This window comes from Anguilla rostrata, chromosome 7 (genome assembly GCF_018555375.3).
Source record: "Anguilla rostrata isolate EN2019 chromosome 7, ASM1855537v3, whole genome shotgun sequence".
NCBI classification, from domain to species: domain Eukaryota; kingdom Metazoa; phylum Chordata; class Actinopteri; order Anguilliformes; family Anguillidae; genus Anguilla; species Anguilla rostrata.
In genome coordinates, this window is record NC_057939.1 from 38,831,614 (window position 1) to 38,855,336 (window position 23,723).

General features: G+C 39.9%; 1 protein-coding gene across 2 annotated transcripts; it reads right to left on the reverse strand.

Annotated features, from left to right (window-relative positions):
- Positions 1-386: 386 nt before the first annotated feature.
- On the reverse strand, positions 387-23,457 carry sfxn5b (sideroflexin 5b). Of its 2 annotated transcripts, XM_064344251.1 has the most exons (14): positions 23,292-23,457; positions 21,889-21,957; positions 19,479-19,556; positions 18,942-18,968; positions 18,372-18,426; positions 17,729-17,754; positions 16,495-16,548; positions 16,110-16,166; positions 15,017-15,082; positions 11,963-12,053; positions 10,609-10,724; positions 10,004-10,089; positions 5,445-5,562; positions 387-2,384 (listed from the first exon to the last, which is right to left on the reverse strand). In XM_064344251.1, exons 1-14 carry the CDS (start codon positions 23,346-23,348, stop codon positions 2,307-2,309), a joined length of 978 nt encoding a protein of 325 aa, XP_064200321.1. In that variant the 5' UTR covers positions 23,349-23,457; the 3' UTR covers positions 387-2,306. The 2 variants fall into 2 exon arrangements, with proteins under 2 accessions (XP_064200321.1, XP_064200322.1); XM_064344252.1 differs by lacking the exons at positions 21,889-21,957; positions 23,292-23,457 and having other exon boundaries at positions 18,942-19,041.
- Positions 23,458-23,723: the final 266 nt, after the last annotated feature.

A 23,723-nucleotide genomic window follows, 5' to 3' on the forward strand; every position in this document is an offset into this window, starting at 1 on the left:
GACATTTACAGAACTCTTAATGAATAGGAGCCAGAAGGTGATGTTGTGCAGACAAAATTTATTTGCAAACACAGGTATAGGATTTGTTACCCGCTTGCATATTCTTTTAACAGTTTGTGATATGTTCACATAGTTCTGAGGCCAATGGCTAACCTTATTTCCAAGCACATGCCTGCACTCTCTCTTAATATGTGGTCACACATGCATTGACACTCACATACTGTTAAGACTTTACAGACAAGCCCTGCAAAGATTAATATAAGCTCTTGAACTGGCACCATGGAAATCGTATTCTTTTGAAATTGGACATGTAATTACAGAAATGTGGAAGCATTTTCACACAAAGACCTCAGCATGACCAAAATGAAGACACTGGCACATTGGTAAACTGTGTATAAATATATTATTCAGCATGACATTTTTAAACATTCAGCCAATATGTTAATTCACATTAAACATTTTTAGTGCAAGAAGAGAAGTCTATTTAGATCAACACAAAGTGCATGCCCATTTTTAATATACAATCAGAACACAAGAATCAGAAATGATCTCAGCTCAACAGAACGGAATCAGGACGTCATAATGTTTCTGACCAATTCTGTACTGAACATTATCACGTTATAGTTAATATAACAAACATGTTATGTTCATATCCGCAGAAACAGATATGCTTTTTGTTCATCATATTAATTTAAGTAAATATAATTAGGTATTTTTCTACTATTTTGGTGGGATCTCTGGATATGTGCCTTGTAGTCTAGATTAGTGAAATTGTTATATGCAGGTATGTGAAACTACTGTTGCAATAAAAAACCAGGCTTCCTTTAATGCTCATTTTGAGACCCTGGGGTAGTTGGCAGTGTGTCAGCCTTGGGGGCACTTCTGGTGAACAAAACTGTGGTTTTGCATAGGAGTCAAAAGGATTGTGACAGTGAAGGCATTTGGGTACAGGTGTTGAACTGTGCACGCACGTAAGGGTGTGAGATTTTGTGCACATTTGTTCATGTGATTTAGTGTGCATTTAAAGTTTGTCTGATTGTCAGCACGTCAGTGTAAGATGGAGTGTGCGTTTGTGTCAGAATGCAGGCACGTGTGTGCATTTGCATGGGACGTTCACAATCATGGTGCACAATTTGGGTCAGGGAACATGGTTTGCATGGATTGAACAGGAGTCTTATCTGGAAGATCCAGGTTGTTTTAGACCCCTTGACACCACAAAGAGTGGGCATGCGATGGCTTCAATACATCGATTCTTTATGCACCCTTGCGTTGTTTGAGCATGAGCTGAAATATAACAGGGAATGTTGATGATGGGAATGTGAATTTTTGCCAGTCACTAAAGGCAAAAACTAACAAAAGCTATTCATGTGTTACAGCCCAGTTATTTACTGTAAGCACTCAGCTTTAGAGACCATTAACTGCAATGCTTGTAAGTCAGTAACATCCCTCAGCTCATTGATACATTTGTTTCTCCACACCAAGAGGGTTACAGTAACAATGTCTTTTTGTAGGCCAACCCGGAAGTTTCCTCCAACGTGGGTTCCCTCAGAAGATTTCCAATGCTTTTTTTCCCACAGGGATTTTGATTTATGCAGAAAATAAGGTTTGTGGTTAACATAAGCTTTAGGAGAGTTTCACGTATTGTTCAACAACATAAATTACACCTGTTAATGTCTCAACTGTGAATTTCAAAGCTGTTATGTGCTTTAAAAATGTTAGTTGCTAACAAGTTGCTACATTGAAATTACAACAGTTGTTCTGTGCTGGTGGGTTGAGTGGTGGTGGTGGAATGTGACTATTGTTGTAATTTCAATAATTTCAATATAGAAACTCGTTAGCAATTTCAATATACAGTCTGTTGTAGAACAAAACGTGAAACTCTCTTAGGCTCATGAAAATCAAAATCTGTAAGCGAGACAAGCATAGGAAATCTGCTGACGGAACCCATGACTTAAAAATGCTAACTCACTTCTGGAATTAAAGACAACAAACTGTAACACTGTATACGCCAAGGCTGAAAAATTCCCCCAGCTGCAAAGTAATATGACTCATTCTGGTGTTGAATTCCTCGTTCTCTGTGGTTTGACCCACTTCACACAACACTAGATAATGCTGTATCTGTGACACTGGGGTTAAAACACACACTAATGTATCTGCCCTTCTCTGTGTCTATGCTTCATTCAAAACTGAATCACGTTGGGTGCATCTGCACCTGCTGGTAGCTGATGGGAAGACCTCAACTGCATAACAAGAGTGCGAGATTCCCTCCTGTTCACAGGCTCCTGTTGGATCTCCGCTGCCACTGGTTACAGACCCTTGTTGTAAGTGACCACCTTGCTGTCTGTTGCCTTGGCGATCTCTGGCTCTAGCTGGGACACATCAATCTGTTTAAGAAATGACACAGGTTGTCATTTTAGGCATTTTAAGTATGTTATTGCTGTATGCAGTAGTAAAATCAGGAATGCATTTGTTTTAAATGATCAGACAGTCCTCTTTATTAGATTTACACCGTTGGTCTGGCAATCAGGTATAAATATTACATACGTGAAGGATCAGGGGTGGGGCTCAAGAACACAAAACATTCAAAAAAATAATAAATATATGATCTTACCTGATACTTATATACAAGTGTTTTTCGTAAATACAACTGGGTTCGGTATTAATTACCAAAATAAATGACCAACACATTTAAGCTTAAAAATCTGACGGATCTGAGTATTTGTAGATGAAAGTTCAATTTTGATTGCAGCACACTTTACATCCCATAGAAAATAGGCATAAAACAACAAGCAATACAATCATAGTGGAACCCAAAACGTTGTCACTACTCAGCTACACAGATGCATCTCTCTCATTGTTGGCCGTAATGACTGGCTTTGCATCCAAATGGGAATGAAAGGTCTGAACACCATTTGAAGCTTTTTTGGCTCAAAAAACTGGAACTCATTTGGGTTTCTGTGTGAAGCAGCTTGACGTCTGAGAATGTTCCCCCCACCCCTTTCTGGAGTTATCCATTACCCCTATCTTCCTCATAGAGGCAGTGCACCACTTCTGGAAGATTTCACACCACTCAGCAGGGCAATGACAACCAACAGTCTTCCTGTGTTATCACTCAAATACTCAATACCGCAATGCCACATGTCCTTCAGCTAGTTTTGAGTAACAGTGAAAATCTCACTTATCTCCACCCCCACCCCCCATGCCCCCATTCCATTGTTCAATGGAAAACAATCAAAATATGATGTAGCGATTGGTAAACACCTAAAACACAGTTGAACTGCAGAGGGTTTTTTTTTCGCAGTCTAGAGGGAGTGATTTTGGCTTACATTCAGCAAACAGTACTTTTTATTTAGAGAAACTATCAAGACATAGCAAAGGGGGTTCACGTTTAGTTGAAATTAAAGAGTAGAATGCTGCGGATTCTTCACAAACACATTATCACGGGTTCCCCCTGTTGTCCACCAGAGGTCGCCTGTTTCAATTTCTTGGTGTTTCTGTGTCTCATCTGTGTTAATGATTTGTGATTATTAGATTACGTTATATTAGCTTTTTTTTAAAGGGTTGTAATTCCTACATGGATCACTGGATATGGATGTATATACATTACATTACTTTACATTAAAGCTGGCAGTTTGCACATTTGAGGACACCGATTACTTTGAACCATTTGGATAGTGCTGAATCAAGTATTCACGGGTCTTTATCTTTTAATTAAAACTTGTTTTTCTGTTTTGAATTGAGTTATAATGATATTCCTTTTTAAGCTTGAACTATTCATTTAGTACAATTGCTATTTAGGTTTAACAATGTATAATTCACTAGGGCAGGACAAGAAGGTGAAGAATGGTGGGAGGCAGGGAGAGGTGTAATGGAGGAGGAGCAAGGAAAAATTTAGTTTGGAGGCGCAAAGAATCATGGAGCACAGAAGAGTGACAGACAGGTGGAGGGCAGGAAAAATGGCTGAAAAATATAGCAGGAAGGGCAGGGGGAGGGGTTTAAAGTCTCTCTTACACCTCCTCAGATATCTGGGTCATGTGTTATTCCCCAGACCTAACAGATTAAAAACACAGAAATTCTCCCACATCTGGTTTTGGTTCTCGTGGTGCCCCAGAACAGCGTGGGAGAGACAAAAGTCTGTGAAATCAAATCTAAAAATAAACCTGCAGCTGAACACCATTTCTCTCATAGCCCATCCTCTCTGCAGTGTTCCATGGGTCCATCTCTGGACCCTCCCAAACAACACCAAGCTCTGAAAAGGCCCCCCCAAACTGTAATTGTATAGCAACCAGCTCTGCTGTACTTGGAAATGATTTAACAAATACAATTGACACAAATGACAATAACTACAACAATGGTAACAACAGGAACATATCAATAGCAAAGACACCTTTGCCCTAAGTTCCAAAACCAAAGAATAGAAATAAAATTAGCATCTGAGTAATGTTATTCTATGCTGTTGAGCTGATTCACCTGACTGTGCTCTGTCATCGTAACACCATTACTGATCTCTCAAATCAAGGATGTAAAACTTTTTTGGGTGTCAGTGTAATATAACAATTAAAGCTTAATTCCTAAGTAGGACAACGCTGCTGTACCCTTGAGCACACTTGAACTTGCATTGCTTCAGTATATACCCAGCTGTATAAATGGACACTATATTTATTTATATAAAAAGTTATTACGGTCAGTCTGCATAACAGTTTCTGGCAAAGGCCAGCAATATAATGAAAATGTTTACGTAGTGCTTTATGCTCCAGTATCTGCTATCAGTGACCTCATTAGTTTCACATTTCACTGAGTTTGCCATTAAGTGATAATATGACACATTACTTTATTTGAGAAAAAAGACGAGTGTAAATGTGCCCAACAAATGAAGTGATTGGTACACTTTGACTAGGATTTGAACAACCATATATCTTAAAATGGCACTGTGACACCAAGAAAGACAGCATTAAGCACAGAGGGCCGCTCCTGTACCTAGTAGTGCCCTGTCCATTCAGTATTCCAGGAACTTCAGCTATCCAGGAGGGTGGCAGGACCAAAGACACCATTAATCCCACTCACAGACAGAGAGGAATAGATAAATTGGGCAAGTTTCCTGGATTTCTTTTCCACAGGGACCACAACATTATGCTCAGGAAGTGTTATTCTGGTTTGAATGGGAATCAGAGGCACTGTTTCCCAACTTTGTCAGAGATGTGGCATTCTGCTCAGTGCTCACCAACAAACCAAGTCATGCTATATTGTTAGGAATAACTGATACATTTCTTTCAGCATATGCCTAAACAGGTCCTGCAAATGCTCATCATGGTTCATCTTTCATAGGACGTGGAACTTTTACTGGAATAACATCCAAGATGTTGGAGATAAAATCCAACAGCACAGTCCAGTTCTCTAACCATCGCTTCACTGAGCAGGGTAAGGCAGGTGGAGAACTGCATTACCTGTGACATCTGAGGGAAGAGACTGATGGCCACAGGCAAAGCCAGGCCAAAGGTTACTAGACACATCAGGCTGTGCACGGGCAGGACCAGCCTCCTGTGCGTCTGCAGGAGAGGGAGTCTGAAAGATACAGGGAAAAATGTTACTACAACACTGGTACATGGCTATTAACGGCAGCCAGATAGTGTATAAAACAATGGCGCATACATTAGAATTATATATGACTAATTAAGCACTAATAACTGCATTCTATAAATTAATACAAATATAAAATACATTGTAGTCAACACTAATAGATACCATGATGGTAGTCACGGTTTCCAGAATAGTTTTTCAAAATAAAAGATTTTCATGCTACATATACACCCATTCACATAATACAGAATTGTAACCTTGTGCGGGTTTGGCCAACCTGGCTTTCTTGGCCTAACATTTATTAGTGTTGAATAACCATAAATAAACACATATAAATGAGGCTAAAGCAGTTATGATTTGGCAAAAAGGTTAAGGCTTTCTGGAGAGGACAATTGACAGGGGATAGTATTAATTCTCAATGAAAACGCAAGTGTGATGAACAGGAGAGTAACATTTGAAACAAAAACAAAAATAGCACAATTCAGTGGCTGTGATTGTTCATGGTGAAATAAAGGAATTTTGGAACAGTAGTTTAGAAATGCGCTCAGTATTATTACGACAGAGCCCAAGATGTGTACAGTTCAGGCACGGCTAAAAAAACAGAATGGTCTAATAAATATACATGTGAACATGAACATGTAAGAAATGAAAACCAAGGCAACTTTCACAGCCCAAACTGGGAGGAAGCTCAGGAAATGCCAGCGTGTACAGGAAATGCCACCGTGTTTATGTCATAGCGTTCGCAAAAAAAGTGTGTGCGTGCTTGGGTATCTGTATGCGTGAAATGTGTTGGACCCTCCACGGCATTCAAATGAGTGAGGGACACTAACACTTTTGTAGGGCTTTTCAGTTTCAGTCAAATACCAGTTACCAGTTAAGTAGCTATGTGTGGTTTCCCCAAACAGCCTTCCTGTGCACTGCAATGATGAGTCTGGGATTCAGAATATGGGTGGAGAAGGGCAAACCTTACAAATTCATTGATTGCCTTTGAGCTCAATTCAACCCACCGCCACACCCCAGCGCTGCTTCTGTGCATAGCAATGAACAGTACAGCTTCACAACGCCTCCCCACGCCTGGGCCCAGATTGAGTTAATGTCTGCTCCAGCGTGAGTCACCCACCACCGCCACCAGCAGATAATGAGGAGCTAACACTTAACAAGCAAGATAATTAATGTGCCGGCACTGCGCTTTAATTGAGATGCCTTCGCATTCTGTACGATGTGCGTCAGGTGAAGCCGCACACAAAAGTAAGTGAAATAAAGAGGAGTGAAAGCAGGTCTACATCACAAGCATTTAGCAGACTCTCTTATCCAGAGCGACTTACAGAACATTTTACACACAGCACTTACATTTTACATACGGGATTTATCATACAGGTCTGATGCAGACCTATCACTATATACAGGTCTAATCATCATTTGTGCATGTATGTCTGCGTGTGTGTGTGTGTGTGTGTCTGTGTGCATGAGAGAGAGCAAATTTGTATGTGTGGTGAGCCAGGCTGCGCAGTGCATCTGTGTGAGCATGCATGAGTGTAAACGGCTGGTAGCTGCCAGCACAAATAGACAGGAAGTTCCTTGTAGCTGCTTAGTCACATGTTCAGGTACCAAATTATTATCTGTGCTATAAATACGACAAATAAGGTGCTTAGCACATGTACGGCAATAGTAAGAAATCATGATGTTCCAAATCCATGACATACTGCCCCAAAGGCTTGGCCTGTTAACTGGTACTGTTATAGGGCAATGCTGTCCAGCAACAATATTCCACTAACCATAAATGTCAGCATACCAATAGAATACACACTGATATACAATGTCCCCAGGACCGGAACCACAGCTCACTGAAAAGAAATACCTTCATGAAGATCAGTCGCACAGTGCAGTCACTGATACTCTGCCAAATCTAGCACCGAGCTACCCCAAGCCTTAAAAGACTCTGCAATGTTTCCGCAACTGACATGGCAACTGTTGCTACTGACAACGTCTTATTTGTGGAGAGTTCCTGGCAAATCCAAGAAGGGCTGACCCGACCCCATCTTCCCTCTTTTTGTATTCCAAATAGCCTCTCTCTTTCATTCATCTCCTGGGGGGAGGGTTAGGTGCCAGGGGGTACGATGTTTGGGGACTGTGCAGGTACACCTCGCTCTTTCATTGGATGATTACAGCACACGCACAGTACAAACCGCAGTGATGTCATCCCCCCTCCCCACATTCTCCTTCGGTTTCTCTTTCCCTCTAGTTTACCGACTCAAAAAGTGGCGTCGTGCCAGTTCAAACTGAGGGGGTATGTATCCATTCTGCTTTTCCCTCCCTCAGATATACAATTACAATTTTAAAAAATTGTAGTACTTATTCATGGTGACTTGGGATTATATGAGTCAAAAGTATTCTACTAAATAATGCACAAAACATACTTTGGTGAACCCCTAATCCCATTTTCCTGATGTTGTCAGTTCATCCAGTCACCAGTCATTCAGTTGGCATCAGAGATAATAAAACAGCCACAAGACATTACCTCAGTTGGAGGTGCTGCACAATGTCCTACAATGTAAATTAGGACCAGGCAGAAATGCGAGGACATATCAACATCTCAGCATTGAATATCTTTGTTGGTACCAGACGGCGCACATTGAGAGAGTTCAGTCAGTCAGCTGGCAAGCTAGAGTGGTGAGCATGATTAATCACTGTCTGCAAATGTGTGAATTAAAATAAAATTGCTTGATTGCTGGTTATTCAGTAAGCAGAATTAGATTTCTCGGAGCCTCTGCTGCTCCTCCTCCAGCTAGCTTATTTACTGGCTTGCGGGTAACACGTGTCCTGGAAAACCTGTAAATTTGCAGACTATTCTTACAATCTCAGAGAGCATGTGGAAAATGAGAAAATGATTAAGATCTAACCAATGATGGCAATGAAATGGAAAAGCAATAAGCACTCATTTCTGTGCAGATACTGGGGAACAGGCAGGAGTATGCTGATGGTAAAGAAAAATCTGTTAACAAATGTGGTGGAAAGTGTGCTTTCGCATATGGAAACTGAGAACCCAGTCAGAATCTATGAAATTATGCACAATATGGTTCCACCAGTGGCAGCTACGTTTACAGGCCAATACCCTTCTCTCCACCAAAACAGCTGATGCACCCAGAAGCACAATGCTTGCATTAATATCATGCCACTGCTGCCTCCTCATCAGTGCACACCTTGAACAGGTCCCACCTTGACTACACAATTTTAACACATTGAAAAGAAGCACAACCTCACAAACACTAAACACCATTTTTCCAGGAATGTTGATTCCCATTGCTTTATTTAGTACTTAAATATTGTGCTGGATCATAAAATCCAAACTGCAATCTAATTAAAGAGTTTGCATTGAATTGTAAAATGTGAAAACAATTCACATCTGGCCTGATGTAATCGGATGTTGGAATTTTGATTACACACAGCTAAATGTTCAGTGATAATTCAACTCAGAGTACATGTGGTCCCTATTGGACACATACGTCTTCCATAAGAGTTGAATTAATACTGGACATTTAACAGTGCTAGAAGTTCCATAAAGTGACTAGTGTAACTGTAGCCTAGGACCCTTCACTTCAACCACTTTTGGTCGCTCTCTCTCTTACACACATACACACACACACACAGTGTATATTATATTATAAATTTAAGACACAATTCTTGCAAATAGTCCTGTACAGCTCTTCACCTCTTTGAAATAAAGTATGGAATTGAGATGGGGAGCACAGTACAAATCCACTTACTCTTCCACAGCTAATTAATGTGAACTAAACAGTATCATTGTTGACCTAATATACTGTATGTACAGCGCCACCATTTAGCACAATAAGTTGTTAAAACATTTAGTGCGTTTTAGGCAGTGTGTTGTCACTGTTGGAAGTGTAATACAGTCACTCTTAGCAATAAAATAGGGGATACAAATAACTGAAAAAAGAGAACTGTTACATGTATCATATTGCACAACTCTGACTCCATTTCCTTGAATTACACAATCTCCAACTGCCACCATGGCAGCCGGCACCACCTGTACTCACCTTCTATGGGCCTGAATGACCAGATGAAGAGTCAAAAAATGTCACCAATGCAACAGCCAATGCACTGACCTTCTTTGCAGCAGTGAAGTGAAATGCCTGGATGCCAACCCACATCCAAAACATCCCTCTCTCAAAACTGACCTGCCATTAGGATCATGAAGCCAGTGACACCCCGTGCCCCTTGCTTGAGTATTGCCCCTGTGTTCACCACAGATGACACTGGCAGCATCAGGATTAAATTCTGGGGTCACACTGTATCCAATGTATCCAAGACTAATCCAACATCAACCTGCAGGCACCTGTGTATATTCCTGTGTTGGTTTTTAATGGTTGTTGGGACAACACAAAAACATGCACAGGATGTGACATACTTTTCCAGGAATGCCATGATCATGGGAGGGAAGACCATAATCGGCATGGGTAGGACCACGCGAGTCAGGGCTGTCTCGAACAAAGCCTGAAAACAGAAACAGAAAGGAAGAAGTCAGGTCTACCTGTCGAATATAAATCATAAAAGTCAATGATTGTGTAAGTGCTTTCATAAGCATTGTTCCTTATGAGCATGGCTTTGGCCCTGATATTTTAATCATTACAGGTGCTGCAACACCTTCATTCTTTAGAGACCTGTCCTGATGCAGAGGTTCCAGTTATTCATTCTACACTCCTTAGTGCACACATGGTAAGAGCACAAATTATATGGACTCACCAGATACTCAGCTCAGAATTTTGCACATTGAAAGTTCTCTATCCCAACTGTTCTAATTTGATGCAGTTTATGGAATTCATCAAGAGCTATGGCCAAGTATAATACTGTGGCAATGGATGCCCTGGACTGTGATGCATCATCAAACTCCAATAGGAATGTCCTTTAGCTAAGAAGTTGAGGGGATGGAAGGTGCACAGGAGCTGAGAATCTGGTCTAAAGATTCTGGGTAACACTCCCATGGCCTGCTAGGCCCACCCTGGTTCCACTCACATGCTTGGCTGCGATCTTGGAGGAGCCCACCACTTTGCCATTGGCATCCAGCACATCAATGCCCTCTGTCAGCTCGCTGTGCCTCATGAGACCCACATTGCAGATGTTGGCACCGGCTGATTAAAGAGAAGATTCGGGATCAGAGATCACGGTGACATCACTATGACATAATCTGGAAGCAAAGCAACACAGCGTGACACAGCACAACCTTACAGTGACAACGCTATGATGTAACCCATCGGTGGGCATCATTGAAAAAAATACGCCTAGTCAGTGAACTTAAATCATCCCTCCATGTGCATCGACCATAGCTTTCAGTGAGGAATTTATGGAAACAATGTGAAACCAAACAGAAAAGTGAGATATATCATGACAGAAAATAAAACAGCATTGAATGTGTAATGAAAACTAACAAGAGACTAGCATGGACTGAACCAAGTGCCACTTATACACTAAGGAAATGTCAAGCTCATATGAAAGAAACATTGATGATACATAGATAACACTATATTAACAGGGAAACGCAATGAGCCCCATGCAAATTAAATGGTATGTCTATTATACCATAACTAATCTGTTGTACAACTGAGGCAACACCCTGGTGAGGAGGGCTAGACTGTGAAATTTTATTGACTGACATTGTGAGTCCAGCAGCTAAGGTCTGTTACACATTTCTTTTGTGCACTTTTTGTTATATTTAGTTTCTTTATTTTTGCCATGGAGCTCCATAATGAGGACAGTTCCTTCTTTTTGGCAAAGGTTCAAAAAGGGGGTGGGACTGGAACCAAGAGGAAACAACATACCACGCAGTTTGAATGCAAAAAAAAATGCGGTGAAGCTGGTATTGCCGGCAACGAGCTGTACAGACGAATTGCAAGGAGTGAGAAAACAGTGTAGTTGGGGTCACTCCCCAGTTGTACCTTCACTTGTTTAATTTTTCATAACCCATCAGTTTGTTGAGGTTTATTTTTTTTTCATTTTAGACCCATGTCTCGAAAGACATGCTCCAAGGTACGGTGACCCTTTTCCAACTTGCATTTTGTACACATTAGTTCTTTTAGTTTCCAGTTATTTGCTTTTTTCCCACCAGCCAACAAGAAATGGATTCCATTTCACTGGCCAGGACAAATTTCCAACACACCACTAGGTTAGGATCCTCTCTCAATCTCTCAGCTTTTAGCTGCCATACTCTGGCTAGCCAGGTTCCAGACAAGGCTTGAGGTATCATTCGAGGTAGAACAGTGAACCAGGGGAAGTGGCTACACTGAGAAAATGGCTAATTATGTTAAGTGACTGACTGTCTCTTTAGTCCTGCCTTGGTGTTGGGCTGCTGGAAGCTCAGTACAGCACATACCCACAGCTGGGAAGGGAATGAACCTCTGTACCAGTAGACGAGTCGCCGGACTGAACCTCTGGGCTTTTTGGATCCCAACATTAAGCCCCACCTAGAAGAACACAAACATGCACACAGGCTCATACACATACACACACACATAAACATGAACATATGTACATACATACAGACACATGAATGGACAAAATCCTACAGTGTAAAATCACATAAGTCACTACAATTTCTACGCATAGGCATCCTTTATCCTTTAATGTTCTTTCACATCACAGCAAAAAGAGTTCAGTGGGATGCAGAACTGAATAGGTTTTCCATCTAAGCAGGGTACTACAAATGTTCCCTGAAAAATGTAACCAGTTTACCTCATAGTTATCATTCAATCCATCTATAGGCAGTTAACAAAAATATAATTTTCTATTATATAAACAATTTTGTTGAATTTACCAAGCACACACACTGCCAATGGCTCTCACAAGGGATGGCTGCTCATATTTGGTCTAGTAATCATCATTAGACAAAATATCAGGGGGATGATTTTCTTGGTAAAATGCACAAAATATTTTTTACTTTTTTCTATCAAGAGACCTGAATATACAAATGTGAATTACATTACAAGGCACAGAATCTCTTGGAGATGACTTCTTATATTAAAAAACCCTTATTCCTTCAATTGATGCCTCCTTCAATTGATGCCTATTTTTGATGAAAATGAATATAAAACTACCTAAGCACAACACCAGAATTTCAATTTCAATTTCAAAAACTGCTTTTCTTCAAACTATAAAATGACACAAAATAAGATCTTTAAGATTGTGCCCTACAGTGTTGTTGTTTTTTCACAGGAGGCTTGCTGGAAGCATTTTTAAATATAATTTAATCATCCAAGCCTAATAAAATAAGAAATGGCAGAATTTGGTTCGGAGACGATACAAAAATGAGTAGGAAAATAAAAACATTTTGTCTGAATATAATCTGCAGACCTGTTTTTGAACAGAACAGTCTAGACATGCCATTGAAGTTTTTGCTGTCTGTACAACTGTGATTTTAAATACACTTCTCTCCAAGTTAAAAATGAATACTACAAATTAAAGCTACTCCATTAAAAACCTGCCAAGATGAAGCTTTTTGTGTAGATTATCATAGGTGTTTTTTAATGGTACATATTAATATTTGAATAAAAACATTCCATTGTAAATGTATTATTATACATTATTAACTTCTTCGTGACCATATCACACACATTTCTAACACACCACAACATGCACATATCATATTACACACAAACTGCATTGACAGTAGTTGACACAACAATCAACAAAGCACAACTCGTATACCAACCAAAATAAAGCAACTTCAACCACATAACGCAAAATTTATATTAGGGTTAACTAGAAATATATTCAAAACACCAGTTCTTACAGTTACAAAACTTCTAACCTAAAGTTATTATTTTTGATTTTATTTTTTTGGTTCAAAGCTACTGTGCTCAAACTTAAATTGGCTGCTGTGTAAATGCCAAAAAAAGTAAAGAATCGTGGAAACAAGAAGGCCTCACACACCAAAAGATGCCTCAGACATGCAGTTCTATGTGTTTACACTGAAGAAAGCTGAAACGTTAGTCGTAGTCTCCTATTAAAAGTTAACTCTTTAAACGTGTTTGAGGCATTTTTTGGTGCACAGAGCCTTTTTTCCTTGATTCTAATTTAGCGTCACCTGTACATCTGCAGTCAGGCAATACACAGCACATCACATTTCGGTGGCAAAAGTCCTAAAATTGTGAAAACAATTATCACAAATTATATTCACTTTTATATATGCAGCTAATATAGACCAGTAGATCATTGTTGCCGTTTCACTGTAGTTGGGGGCACTTGTATCTCTCTAGCTGCACTGTAGTTGTGATGCAATTTTACAATGGTTTATTTTGCTACACACCACAAGATATTTGTCTATTGCCTCTGGACCTTAACAATTTCAACTTTTCTATATTTGTACTGTCGATAATTGATGTATTTTTCATTTATGCAGCATATTTTACCAGACATTAAAATAGTCTGTTTTGCTTTATGTTTGCACGCTTTCTTTCAACAAATGGAAGCTATTGCAAAATATGTGATTATGTCTGAAGAAAAGGTCAAGAAACATGACCTTTTGCCAGAAACAGGCTTCTTTAGCTGAAGGTGTTTGGCTCAGACCAGACCCCTGTGACCCGCAAACCCAGAATGTTCCGGGTGTAGCGGAAATCAGTGGACATTCAGACCCCGGGAAGGTCTCAGCCTGCCCTGGCGAGCCGACAGCCGTTGTAATGGCAACGGAAGGCAAACGAGAAAGCGAGGCCTGCTTTGCACCAATCAAAAAAAAGAAAATCTGGCCCTGGAAACAGCTCAGTCGGAAGAACAAGTACAGCTTGTCTCCTGGCATTCGCTGCTCAAGCAGAGAGGATGCAAACCGTACAAACACGGCTCGTCACATTCAGAGAGTAAAAGCAACATTGCCTGTTTTGCTACATGTTTTACTCATAGCATGCAAGTTGAAACCCAGCCTGGTCTTAATTGTCACCCTGAACAACACTGCTTCCCATAAAAAAGATAAAGATGCAATTAAACTTGTGCTTGTTTATGGCATATTGACATGCCCTAATTTCTGTTTCATAATATCTACCTATTCAATCAGAAAAGCAGAACTGCAGCAAGACATACCTGCGGCAACCTTTCTAAAGTTCTCATCCCTTATGTTAGTCCACATTTTCCTGGAGGCAAAATGCACTTGTTTTTCTAACTGAAAAACACCGGGTTGCCAGCGTAGTATAAAGGGTAAGGAACTGGGCTTGTAACCCAAAGCCCAAAAGTAAATCACTGCCGTTGTTAAACAAGGCAATTAATCTGAATTGCTTCAGTAGATACCCAGCTGTAAAAAAGGGATGTGAAAATTCAAAAAGGTTATGTATGTTGCTCTGGAGAAGAGTGTCTGCTAAATGACAATTATGAATGGAATGTAAAATGTGCAAAAAAATAACGAGATAAGACAGTGGCTGGAGCATGGCTCGGCCAGACTCACCGCGATGGAGACCGCGCTCGTCACCGCGCCCGCGTAGCCCTGGATGAACCTGGAGGCCGGCGTCGGCTGAGGGCGACATAAAGAACTCGTCGTGTGACAGAGGCAAAAGTTCTCCTCTCACCGCCACCGCCAGACGCAAGCCTCACACTTCAGAGCTTACTGTACAAGGCTCGGGTACAGTATCAGAACCTGAGTCACTGAGTCAGATGTGCAGAGCAAACATCCAGAGGAAATGCGGATACACCTTCTGTACAAATATCATGCATGCATTTTAATGGTGGAGGAAGGGTGGCATGAAAGGAAAGGACGGAGAGAGAAAGAGAGATAGATAGATAGAGAGAGAGAGAGAGAGAGAGAGACAGGTAGATATACACAGTAGAATCTCAAATGCTTTGGGAATGGAGCCCATTCCAAACGAAATGTTTGGAAATTTGAATGTGAATTCAAAATACATATACAAATACAATTTGTAATGTTAATTATAATCCTTTATTGGAATGGTTACTTGAGTTACTACATGGCAACTTCTATTACCATCATTTCTAAAGGGGCTCTCATTTTTAGCTATGATTAATAACCAATAATCTAAAAAGCTGTAAACTGGATCACATTTAAACAATCTTCATTGGTTTCACAACAGCCTTTGTACAGTAGACAGCAGCTAGCAAAAACTATGTGACCGATCTTGCAAAAAACAATCCTACAAGGAGCAATGCTGATGAAGCAGAATTTTATTTTTTATTTTTCCTTTTTTGAGTGTGCAGTTCACAAAATGGCACTAAAAGTTGGCTTTTGTGCATTTCGATTTACCGTAACCAGCACTTCATTAAAACACACTGTTTACAAGGCTTTGTTTTCTATTTTCATAGGGTGCATCATTGCAGTGAGATAAAATCCTTCTGCTGGAAAAACCAATCAGGGGTCCCCAAAACAAACCCAGCTTTAATGAAACACGATGGAGACTTGGAAACACAACCCGTCACAAAAATGAGTGACTGACCAATGTTTAAATTAAAAATAGCTCTCTGACCATTAACAGATGGTAGGTGCTTAAGGGTATCATTCTTCCACATGACTAGGCCTTAACACATACCTTAGTGGCATTGCGGTTGGAGAAGTTAACACAAGCGTTATGACTCTGGTTCAGCCACTGGAGGGGGAAGGGGAGGGAAACATGTCAGCAAGGTACACGTGACACTTTCAGAAACCATCTTAATGGTCAAAACCACGGGAAGCAGCCACCTGGCACACCAAGAATCTGCTGATGCACAAATTACAGAATTTGAACCAGGTTGAGGAAACATGCTTTAAGGCAGCCATATGGCAATATGGCCATATGGTTGATTGCATAATCACAGGTCAAAATAAACAGCAGCAAATTTGCTGAGCATTGAGGGCAATCAGACGTCCATGCAGTGAAACAAGGAACGGAGTTCAACGACAGGATTTAAAGGAACGTGGGATATGGGGCACCCTACCTGCCAGAACACTGTGGACCCCAGAGTTTGATTAGGAAGGAGGAGGCCTACAACCTGGAAGGGATCCAACAAGGAAAAACATTATAAAAGGAAATGACTGCTGGGTTGGGTTGGGTCAAGGTACAATTGTCACAGTTTATGACAGACACTATATACAGTACTCATCAGAAAGCCAAATCATTATAACATACTCCATACTGTACATGTTGTACATGTGTACATAGACTGTTGTTTCTGTCATTGTTGAAGCTCAAAAAGTTGAGAAGGCATGGCAGAACACCAAATATCCATTGCTACAGTTACATACAGCAGCAACAGTGACAGCACTGGAATCTCCCATTACCAAATAGACCCCCAAAGAAATATGGAGGATGGAGGGAAAGCAAAAAGCTGAATATCTGACCATTATAATAGATCATCTGTACCCTAACCTGAGGCTGCTATACCTGGTTCTTATAGAATTCATTACAACAGACAATGTTAATTCTACAACAGTAAGCCAGCACCACATCAGAATAAAATGAAAGACACACAGACCTGTTCCCAAAAGGATTAGCAGTGGTTTATCCTTCTAAAATATGATTTGACATGCAGACATAACTGGAGCTTAAGTAGAAGTTGACTGTTTTATTTCAACATTAATTTCATTTTTCTGGAATTGTAAGTTACCGTATAGGACTACAGGGCAGAACTTGCACAAGCCATAGGAGACCTGTGGTTTCCTGGTACATTCTTCTTGGGGGAATTGATGTGGTAACCAGGAGAAACCTGACCACATGAAATCCACAAAAAAAATCTTCCTTTGGACCTACTAATTTCAGCTGTGGACAGTGGTTCCAAACAACCAAAACCTTTTCAGAATAGTAATTCCAATTATAGTAGGCTAATGACATAGCTGAGGACTGAATCTTTAACTATACTGCACAGTCTGCACTCACGGTGTTCATTTTATCTGCTGAGCCACTCACCGCACTTTAATTTAATTAACTTATAGATCAAAGTCTCCTGGCACTTCAAAATAAACCCCAGGGAATTTGTTTACTGGACATTCAAAGCCACAATCAAATAAATTATTCTAGCAAGGCAGGATAACTACAATGCCCAAGGAAAATGCTTTCCAAAAGTTTTTTTTTTCCCACAGAACAATCCAACATGCCATTTCCCACTACATCTAAATACTTCTTTTCTACTTGTACTTTCTAATTTTATACATTTAATGATAATGAATGCTTACTATTGGTGTTCCAAATGGGACATAACCTGTGAAGTCCAAAACAAATAATCAAATAATTTGCTGGCATAAATAAATGGACACATGCAACGTTAGAAAACAAAACCAATGTTCTGGTCCAGTCTTGCAACACTTGCAATGCTAGGGTCAGAAATAGGATATTTCTACCAGCACAAGTCTAACACTGACTGACAGGCATAATTACATCAAAGTAAAATTCCTTGTGTTGCAAAACACCCTCTGCAATTCATGCATTGGTTTTACATATTTGAATGAAGAAACATCCGAGACTTTAAAAAAGTAAGAAACATATCCATATATAAAAATATCCGCGATAGTCTCTACCATACAGTATATTTTAATAGCCACTGACATAAATGTTCCTTTCTTTTCTGTAAGCGAGACCTTAGTCAATTCCAACGTCTGCGAAACATTCCAATTTACACTTTAACAAGTCATTTGTCAGTGAGCCACGATATCTTGTTCATAAATTATGCAGAGCCTTCTTGCTAAACTCCTAGCAGGAGTCACAGTCTACAGTACTGTGAAAAGCTTCTGGGCCCCAGACGTGTGTGTGTCCTGCTGGGTCCCAGTGTTCACTGCTCCGAGAGCTGTGAAGAGGAGACGAGTGACAAACCGGTCATACCTGACATCCGAAATGGCATGAAGATCTTCTCCCCAGTATCAGGGTGAATAATGGCCTGTAATTACAATTACAATTACAATTGATTTATGATTACTTTATAAATTCATTATTACAGTCGCATGGATAATAAGTACAAAAAGAGGCCACAGGTGATTTCAAAAAAGGGGTCTCCGTCCTGGTGCCATGTAAGAAAATATAGCCATCTGCAATATATGGCCACTGAAAGGCATTTGGATCCTCTGAAGGCAGGTCCCAACCGGAAAATGCTTATTTTCACTCAACAGAGAATGGCACATATTTGGCCACTTGTCACTGAGATTGTACCTTACATCTGTGTAGGTCCACAGACCTTTACATTATGTGAATGGGCTTAAGCAGTGCAGTCAGACAGAAGAATCAGTCATCCAGAGGAAATGAGTGCAGACTGGGGGCAGATTGGTTTTCTAACCCACTGTAGTGTATCAACTATGTCAAGAGATGATCCTACATTTCCTGCGACAGTGATTGAAAGTATTCTGGATTGCAATGAATTCTGCCAACATTTGACAAAGAAAAGGCCAAAGATCTCACCTGCTTGATTTTCTGAGCTTCCCAAAGCTGCAACAGAATGGTGCCATTTGAGTTAGGAAGATCATTCCACAAGAAGCAAAGGTTTGGGTCTTTCTGCCTACTGGTTAAAGCATGATCATGAGCAGCAGTTCAATGGTGAAAAAGTTAAAAACCAAAATCTATAAGCATGTTTAATCCATTAAGGATTACTGCAGCTACAGTTATGTCAGCTATGCTTTCTTAATTTCACAACAATCCAGAACTCAAGTGACTACAAGTACAAATGTAAGTACGGAAATGTTGGTCACTATGGCTTTGGACTGCTGTGTGCCTAAGCTGCGTGAGTATGAGTGTGTATGGGTGCGTGTGTGTGTGTGTGTTTGTGCATGAGTGTGGGTGTCTGTATGGTGTACGTGTGTGTACATGTGTGTGTGTGCGTATGCTGTGCACATGTGTGCGTGTGTGTGTGTGTCTGTGCATGGTTGTGTGTGTATGTGTGTGTCTCTGTGTGCGTATGCCATGTACGTCATTATGTAGAGGTGTACCGTTGCCACTTACCTGCAAATCTGTCACTCCAGGTGGAAGTGTCCCATGTTTAAAATCATCCAGAAGTTTCATACACTCATTAAGACGAACCTAACAGGTGAAAAAGGAGATTTACAAAACTGTGAGGACAAATGCACCCACCAGCTGAACAATATCCACCCAGCCTGGCTGCAACATTGCTGTTCAATTTGACAGACAAGTGCTTGTTATTAAATCTTTTCACAATTTATTTAAAATGAGATATTCTGATCTGTCAAATTTTAGATTGCTTGTGGGAGTATTATTAGGTCCTTGGTGGTCTTTATTTGAAAAGCGACCTGTTTCTCATTTTCTTCACCTGATTACAAAACACTCTCAGAACAGCCGTTAAATAAAACAACAGCGTTGGGTAATAATTTTGGTAAGAAGTTATTCACAGGGAAACTGAAGATCTGAATATGGCATTATATTCAAAACATGATAAGCACAAAAGAGAGACAAGATAAAAAATAATATGCCTCATTAATTCCAATTATGACAAACCAGCAAGCAATAGTTTATTGCAACAGTTTCTGACGCTGCATCTCTGAAGTGGTTAAGGAATCAATTAAAGCAAGAAATGAAAAAATATAGTAAAATAACAAGTTTCACTCATGTGAGTTTAACAACTGAATTTGCATGTAACAATTTATGTTAAAGAGAAAGGCAGATGAAACTGTACACAAGTAAGACTGATTACTTGGTATAAATAGTCATTTACACGTATTTTTAGTGATTACTAAACTATGTAACATTCTTCTGAACAGGCATTACATTACTGAAAATAATCAGTCTTTTAAACACAGTCTTCCAGATTTACATTGCTCCCCAGAGGAGCAACCAGGTATTTAGCAATCCTCTTACAAAACAAGAAACCCATTTTAATCTATACAATGCACCATTGGTTTCAGAATTTAAAAACACACTGAATGTTTATCTGAAAGACTTCTCAATTTAAACTTAAAAAGGCTTCAGCCCAGTGATGGGTGATTGCAGAATATGGGCTGCATGTTCAAACCCCTGGTACAAACTAATAAAATACTCCATTATCCAGAGAATCACACCATGATTTGGGTGTCACTAGCAACACATGATAATTGCCATTTTGGGTTGACAGTGACTTAATCTACCATTGCTACTGAAAACATATTTTAAACCACCTACAACATCACCAATTGTGCAAATAATATAGTTCAATGGGGTTCTATAGCTTATTCAATTCTCTTAAGTCAGCATGGCATTTCCCAAAAAAGAAAATTATAAAGGACTTGTGAATTTACTGTATGACAGATAAATTGATAAAGAAAATGACATTTTTCCCTGTTGTATTTTTATTTTATTTTTTTATTTGACCTTTATTTAACCAGGTAAATTCAGTTGAGAACCAATTCTCATTTACAATGATGACCTGGCCAAGAGGCGTCAGCAACAGTAAATAGGTAAAATAAACACAGTCGGGCACAAAACTACGCATACAGTACAGATACAGTACAGTACTACATACAGTATGACACGACAGTACATAGGAAATGGCAAAAGACGGCATAGGTAAATAAAATAAATCAAAAGTCAATAAATAAAATCAATAAACCAATAAATAAACACTATGTGCAAGAGAAGGTGAGTTACTGGATATTCTTTGTACAGTTGTAACGGGAGAGAGAGTGAAGAGAGGGCTGGTCAGCAGCTGCAGCAGTCAACTATGACCTGTTGCAGATTTTGTTTGAACATGTTGAGAGATGTGAGAGCTGTGAGTTTGAGTGTGTTTTGTAGTGTGTTCCAATCATTTGCAGCGGCAAAACGAAAGGAATTACGGCCAAAGACAGTACGGACTTTTGGAATGATGAGCACTATGAAATCACTGGATCTTAAGCGGTAATTGCTTTCGGAAATGTGCAGGAGGTTTGAGAGGTAGCAGGGTGTCTTTCCCAGGAGTGTTTTATAAACTAATTGCAGCCAATGTTGTAGCCGCCTGGTATGAAGGGAGGGCCAATCCACCAGTTTGTAGAGCTCACAGTGGTGAGTGGTGAAGGGTGCGCATGTGGCAAAACGGATTGCTGAGTGGTGGAGTGTGTCGAGCTTGCTAAGGCTGCCCTTTGATGCCAGTAGGTAAAACAATGGCAGTTGGGTTAAGGTAGTTCATACAGGAGGGATACTTAAATCTGGCCCTTAAGGTGCGTAGTACTGCCGGTTTTCTTGTCTGCTTGATGGTCCATAGTATAATAATGTCACTGATTGGCCAGAGATTACACTCACTGTTGTGTCAGCTTTAAATCAGTCCTTCATTAGAGGGGAGGAATGTAAATCAGCAGTACTACAGCATCCCTGTCATTCAGTCAATGGTAGAATGATACACAAAATCTGTGCAGGGAATTCAGGTGCCCTGGACAGAGCAGAAGTGTACCTCAGACACGAAAAGGGTGCGAGGGTCAATCACATCCAGGAAGTGTCTCAACCTGCCGTAGAAGTTGCTCTAGAAGAGAGAACAGCCTGTTAATACCACTTTGTTCAGCACACTCACTAACAATATGAATAATGTAGGCATTTCTAGCATTTAAAAACTACAGCAAGTTCCATGTGCATCTGTTCATATTGAACAAGCATCTGCACCTAAAATGTCTCAGAGATTTCCGAGATACACCATCTGAAACACCAGCTAAACCCCTTTATCAATGCACGATATACATTATGGGGCCAATACAACTTGTCAGGGAACCCCACTGTGCAACTTAAAAATTTTTTTTTTTTTTTTTCCTTCTCGGGGAAGGGTTAGGGCAGGTTTCAAGGAGAGAAGCGATTTTGCTCCAGGCTAAATGACCTCATGGGACAGATGTTGATGCTGTTTTGTAAATTTATAATAACGGCTCTTCATCATTATGAACTGTGACCTAGGCATTCAACCACAGACTGACACTTACTACTTCTTTAACTGACAAATTTATTTTTTCACTTTTCTCATAAACATATACATATATTAACGTTTAAAATGATCAAAAAATAAATAAAATATGAGAAAACTTGCAATAACGTGTTGTAGTACGTAGACATGTTGTCTATTAAAAATTAGCCAACTAAAAAAATGAATTACGATTTATAGGCTACACAGTAAAATGTCAAGTATTAATCCAACTCTAAAAAGAGTACAATATACGGTCCTACTCTGGACCAGAGCAGGACCATATACTCCATAAGATGATTTAACACTGGACCTTTGACTGTGTACTGCTGGCCTCGTAATTGTTTTCTTCTATTAAAATGCCATTAATATGATTTAAGGCTATATGTTGTCCCTGCATGACACCAAATTTCCAGTTTCCCGATTAAAATAAAAACTAAAAAAATATTCTTAGTGTTTGTACATGCCCGAGATCGTCCTTCAAAGTTATAAGATAGGCTGCTATGGAAGCAGCCTCAAAGCCGAACAGCTGAGATGTCGCCGAGCACACGCACTCTCCAAAATCCACAAGACTGTCCGAAAACTTGTCATACAGTTGAGAAGGAGAATTGAAATACATTAATACTAATATGAATACTAATGGTACTACCTGTACTACTACTACTACTACTACTAATAATAATAATAATAATAATAATTATTATTATTATTATAATTATTATTTTGAGAACTAACAATGCTATGACTACATTCAGAAGCAACTTTTAGTGATGCGCTTGGATCAGCGGATACCACGATCAGCCCCAAGAACATTCCTTACTAATCATGTAATGTTTGCTGCACCATGTCCAAACTAACAAATCATGCAGTTGGTAAGGAAAATACAAAAACCGTTAGAAAATATGTTTCACCTGGTCATAACGAGGTCTCCCCAATTGGAATGCGGGACAAGCTGCAGATTCCGCCATGACACCGAGTAAGTATTACTTATTAATGAAGTGTGTTACAAAACGGGATTTTAAAGAAGAGCGAAGTACTCTCACCGCTCCGCTGCGAAACTAGTGGAGCATTGAATTGCAATGAGTTATGGGAAATGAAGTTTTTTGTCCTGTTGCTGTCTGAGAAACGAAATAATAGTCATCAACGCCATGACTACAGATCCCGCACTATCCCTGCGGTAGCAACGAATGTAGTATTGTGGACTATTGAGTTTGACGGGGGGACATCGCTGTAGAGTTCTGCATGAGCCTGGTGAGCGCTGGATTTGTCTCAAAACAGGTTTCTATTTTGCCAAAGGAGGCGACTGAGAATTTAGAGTTGTACTTTATTGCTTTTAATTGTCT

Excerpts from the sequence above, each read along its gene's own strand:
- sfxn5b (XM_064344251.1), bottom strand. The coding sequence starts at position 23,348 with ATGGCGGAATCTGCAGCTTGTCCCGCATTCCAATTGGGGAGACCTCGT. Across the intron at positions 17,755-18,371 it reads CATGCCATTTCGGATGTCAG|GTTATGTCCCATTTGGAACA; the intron begins GTATGACCGGTT and ends TGGACTTCACAG. Across the intron at positions 16,549-17,728 it reads TCCCATTTGGAACACCAATA|GTTGTAGGCCTCCTCCTTCC; the intron begins GTAAGCATTCAT and ends GATCCCTTCCAG.